The sequence below is a fragment of the Suricata suricatta genome, chromosome 7 (assembly GCF_006229205.1).
Source record: "Suricata suricatta isolate VVHF042 chromosome 7, meerkat_22Aug2017_6uvM2_HiC, whole genome shotgun sequence".
Taxonomy (NCBI): domain Eukaryota; kingdom Metazoa; phylum Chordata; class Mammalia; order Carnivora; family Herpestidae; genus Suricata; species Suricata suricatta.
The window spans coordinates 95148406-95153567 of NC_043706.1; the positions used below are offsets into that span (position 1 = coordinate 95148406).

The 5162-nt window shown below is 42.2% G+C and overlaps 1 protein-coding gene across 3 annotated transcripts in view; it reads right to left on the minus strand.

Annotated features, from left to right (window-relative positions):
* Window positions 1-5162, minus strand: part of DDO (D-aspartate oxidase) — a 25961-nt gene that overhangs the window by 17822 nt on the left and 2977 nt on the right. For 2 of the 3 annotated variants that reach the window (XM_029944425.1, XM_029944423.1), the window contains exon 3: window positions 2334-2442. The exons of the other annotated variant lie outside the window; for it this stretch is intronic. In XM_029944425.1, the coding sequence (XP_029800285.1) occupies window positions 2334-2442 (109 nt within the window). The remainder of the gene's footprint in view (window positions 1-2333; window positions 2443-5162) is intronic. 3 annotated transcript variants of the gene reach the window in all.

Genomic DNA, 5162 nt, shown 5'->3' on the forward strand with positions numbered 1-5162 from the left:
AAGTACTACAATGTAAAAATATTAAAAAAAGAAAACCCTCTCACATGCATACATGAAAGATTGCACACAAAGAACTCACATCTTTTCAAGCTTCAATAGTAAATATTCTGCTACTATATACTAAATACTGCATGGTTTGCCCAAGCTAAGATGAATCAATTAGCATTTTGCATTTTCTTTCATTATCTACTCAAAGTCGGCAGGATAGTTTTGACACATAAACTTGATCAGTTACTTCAGTGTGTAAAATCCTTCAATGGCATCCCATTACCCCGATGATCTTCAGTATCTCCAACACACCACAGTCACCCTTGACTCATTTGTATGCATATGCTGTTCTCTCCACCTGGAATGGTTTTCCTCTTGCGTCCTCAGCCTTGTCTGTGTCCCCCTCACTTCTCCAGTGTCATCAGATTAACCTACATTTATCCAGATGGTCTCTGTTGAAATATCACTTTCCTCCAGATTGCTTCTCTTAACTCCTTGGAGCAAGTTTATTCTCCAAATATATTCTTCCATAGACCCCATACACTTCCCTTGGTAACTTGTGTCTTGTTCGCAGATGGATACATTTAGGACGTTCCCTACAGACCACAAGCTCTATGAGGGCAGTACCGAGTCTTCTTTTGTTCAATATTCATTCAACATACATTTATTAAGCATTTACTATATGCCAAGCAGTATGTGCTAAATTGCTCATTACTATATCACTAATACTTAAGGGAGCACCTGATGCTGGTGAATGCTGAATAAATTGTCTTAAAGAAATATATAGATGGACAGATGAATAAGGCTACACACTTGTGCCATAGAGATACCGGCCCTTGTCTTCATTTGACTGATTCAAATTGATTTTTGGAAGCAAATGGGAGAAAAATCATTCAGGTGAGAGCAATAAATAACTCTCTCTTAGGCTAGCTTAAAGTATATTATTTTTAATATCCTTGATGGTGGCAAAATCTTAGTCTTGAAAGGATATTTGAATTTTAGACAAACTGCTTTCAAAAATTACTTAGAGACAACGTTTGTGAGTTAATTGGTTTTGGACAAAAACGAATTGTGGCCATAAATCAATAAGGACAGTTTTGCTCTGTGCCTCATCAGCTGGATCTGGGGACAGTTATAATATCAATTCATCCTCAGAAGGTAGAGAAGTAAAAGTTGCTACTTCGGGTATAGGCTGTAGGAAATTAGTGATGTCAACACTATTAATGATGGTGAGGGAAGGCAAGAAGAGGAAAAGAATAGACACCTGCCTGATACAGGTGTGCTCACTAGCAGAAAATGTCAGCAGACAGCCGGGTCACAAAGGAGGAGAGAGGACAGGTTTTTTTACACAGTACAAATGATGCAGTGATTTTGAGAACTTAGTAAAAAAGCAAACATCCCTCTGGTCTTCAGAAAGGTATAGGGCATGATTGTTATAGGATAACACAGATGACATGTGTGTTATGTCATAAATTAAAAGTGATAGAATGGTTAGTAATCTCTTTTTTTAAGAAGATAAAGAAAGAAGGGCATGTTGGTGGCTCAGTTTATTAAACCTTCAACTCTTGACTTCAGCTCAGGTCATGATTTCATGGTTCGTGAGATCAAGCCCTGCGTTGGGCTCTGTGCTGACAACACAGAGCCTGCTTGGGATTCTCAGTCTCCCTCCCTCTCTGCCACTCCCCTGTTTATGCTCTGTTTCTCTCTCGAAAATATATAAACATTTTTTAAAAAGAAGATAAAGAAAGATATTGTCATATTCTAAGTGCTAGTTTGTGCCAGAAATGTCTAATAGGATATTTTAACTCTTTCATTTAATTATGCATGTCCCCTGCAGTCAGATATTAAGAATCAAATAGAAGTGTCTTAACTATTTCAGAAATATGGTTCCCAAATGGCACTTCAAAAGGTAACTTTAGTGACCTACAACATTTACTTTTTGAGGATGTCTCATTCTTCAATATCACACCTGTTGGCTTTCCATTAGCCACATCATCCCCATATGCCTCAAGCTCAGTGTTTACCTGCTGTATGATATTTTAGCCATATTTGCAAATCACTGCATAATCCTTGAGGAAACTCAAACTAGTATTTGTGATGAGAAACTGTAATGGTTGTTTAAAAGTAGAATGTTATATATACTAATATATAAACATACAATTACTATACTAATAACTTGTCTTTCTTGAGTTCTTAGGAGTAAAGCCTAAAATGTTTTTCAAAATCCCCCTGCATCTAATTCAGCACTCTGTTCACAGCAGATACTCGGCAATACTTTACATTGAATTTTAAAGTCTGTTAAGATCATTCTGAATTCTAAAATAACTTCAGATATCCTCTCTTACCCAGATACCAGATGAACACCAGCATCTTCAGCGTCTGCAGAACTGGCAATTGCAAACAGGTGGTCAAAGGTCTCTCTAAACCACCGCTTCAGTGTGGGAATGGGTGTGTCTGTAATCATGGGGTCAGGGTTCGGGGGAGCAAAACAGAACAGAAAGGAAGTGGTGACGATAACTATGCTTCAGACGAGCTCCTTCCTAGAAGCTAAAGAGGCAGGGAGGAACATTTACATAAGGGACCACATTGTAGTGGAGAATCTATCAGCATCCAGAGTTTTGAATGCAGACACATGCTGTTGACTTCCGTTCACGTAAAGACTAATCATCAGAGGGTAAAATGGTTGATCAGGACAAATCTGACAAATGAGCTGCCTAGAAGGTAGTCTTTGGCATTAGATATATTCCAGACCTTGACAGGTTCATAACCAATCTGAGCAAAAGTGAGTGAGCTCATGGCCGAAGTATCCAGCTGGCCACACAGTTGAGATGATAGGAGAAAGAACCGAGAACTTTCATGGATCCTGAAAACATGGTGGGTGATAAGGGACGATCTGTGGGACCCAGGTCAACCGAACAGAGAACACAATGAACATCAATAGAAAGCCCGGATTGCTCACCCTCTGATACAAGGAGACCAGGTCTGCATGGTGGCCCTAAGCTCCTCAGGAGGGACTCACTGCAGTCCCATCCAAGGCTGCCATTATGTCCGTTCCCTTCCACTCTGTGGAATCATGCAGTAGCTTAGAGTAGTATTCCTCAAGTCACCAGAACATTCAGGGACCACATTAGGCACCACCTTTCTGGCAGAGTCCTGTGGATCAGTGCTCCCTGTCACCCAGGCATCCCTGCTAGAGCACAAGAGGCTGGACCCACATCCAGCTTCTGGAAGGGTGCAGACTTATCAGAGAGGAAAGAAGGGCCAGGATTGAAAGAAAGGTCATGGTTCAAGCCCCAAAATAATAGTGCCCAGTGTAGGCACAGAGAACAAGAATAATCTGGAGAGGCAGACAAATCCAAATGGGATCAAGAATTTCACCATCTGATCCCTATGGGAGGGTCATTAGGGAGAATCCAGGGTCAGGTGAGGAACTGACCTGGGGACTGACTGGGGAACAAAAATCCTGAGGGGCTGCTGTTGGGGGAGCCAGAGAGGAGTTGAGGAAACTGAGACAGAGAGGACACTGGGTAAACTTTGCTTGGAGAGAGGTTCCTAGAGTTCACAGTAGAGATGAAGAGGCTCCTGGAGACATCCTGTTCCCCCAAAGTCCCAGGTCGATGAGGGCATTTCGATAGCAGGGTTTTATAACAATTCACTTGTTAAAGTGCCAATAAATATTTCTTTAATAGTGGATCTGTGCTATCATCTTTAAACACATGCCCTTGTGAACTCAACATTGTTCCAAAATTGCAGACTGGACCACTGGCTTAGAAATAAGAAAGATATAATAAGCTGCAAAATGAGCTAAATTAGACCTCTCATTGGATTGTACCCCAACAATCTAAGCCAGTGTATGGGGCTGTAGTGAAACACACTCCCCTATTCCCATTTCAGACTCTAGAAACAAAATATCGGCTGCAATTCGCATGCTGTAGGAGTCGTCCCAAAAGAAGAGACAATTCCAATTCAGCAGTGGCTAGAGCGAGCAAGCCTGGTGATCTAATCCATGTTCAAGTGCTGGTAAAGGAAAGCTGGAGCCGGAGTAGTGGTAATAATAGCAATTGCTCATAGAGCACTTACTATGTCCCAGGCACTGTGCTAAATGCTGTACATGTGTAAATTTGTTTAATCCTTGCAGCAACCCTATAGGATAGGTATGGTCTCCATGCGGTACTGACATTTATGAGTGCAGAAGGCATCGCTGTTACCATTGGGGCTGGTCGGAAACAAGCCCAAAGAGAAGACTAAAGTCCTTGTCTGGAAGCACCAGAGAGTAACACTCTCTGATCCAGGGGCCCAACCACCTAGGCAAAGGGTGAGCTTGGGCCTCAATGGCCTGGATGAACTCTTAGACGAGACTTCTTCTTTGAAGACGATTCCATTCAGCCTTCTGACCACTGTCCCAGGCCTGATGCAAACAAATGGGCTCCTGGACAAGGGACATAAGAACTCTGGTCACGAGAAAGGTGCCCAGAAAGTGTGTACTAGCATTCTGCAAACACGCCAGGTTCCTGTACTTAATCCTGGGCATGTATAACTTTGATGGGGGGAAAGAAAGCTAAAATTAAAGGGGAATAAAAGCATGAGAATGAGGAAGCGGAGACAGTGAATATAAACCTCACTGGCTGCAAAGTGATTTGGGTTTTTATTTAATGCTGTTTCCCTCCTCCTTCTACTCCATGAGAAGAATACACACTGGAAAGAATGTGTGAACATGTTTTAAAAACTCAATGCAGGGGCACGTGGGTGGCTCAGTTGGTTGACTGTCCCACCTTGGCCCAGGTCATGATCTCATGGTTCCTGAGTTCAAGCCCTGCATCCGGTTCACAGAGCCTGCTGTAGATCCTGTCCCTTGCTTGCTCTCTCTCTCTCAAAATTAATAAACATTTAAAAAATCAAGGCATCTTTAGGCCCAAATACATACTTGCTGATTGTTTGTATACCAGCTTAGAAGTGTAAATAGTTTTAGTCCGGTTATAAGTAATTTCTGACCTGGGGGTCATTACGGGTATCAGTGGAAAGACTTAGAGTTACCAGCTGTGGTAGTCAGGAGAGCCGTTCCCCAAATACTTTTGGCTTTTTGCCTTCCGGGAGCCTTATGGAATTGTACTTCTCGGCCACCTTCTGAGGGGGTGGGAGCATGTGACTAGTGCTGGCCAATGACTGGTCATCAG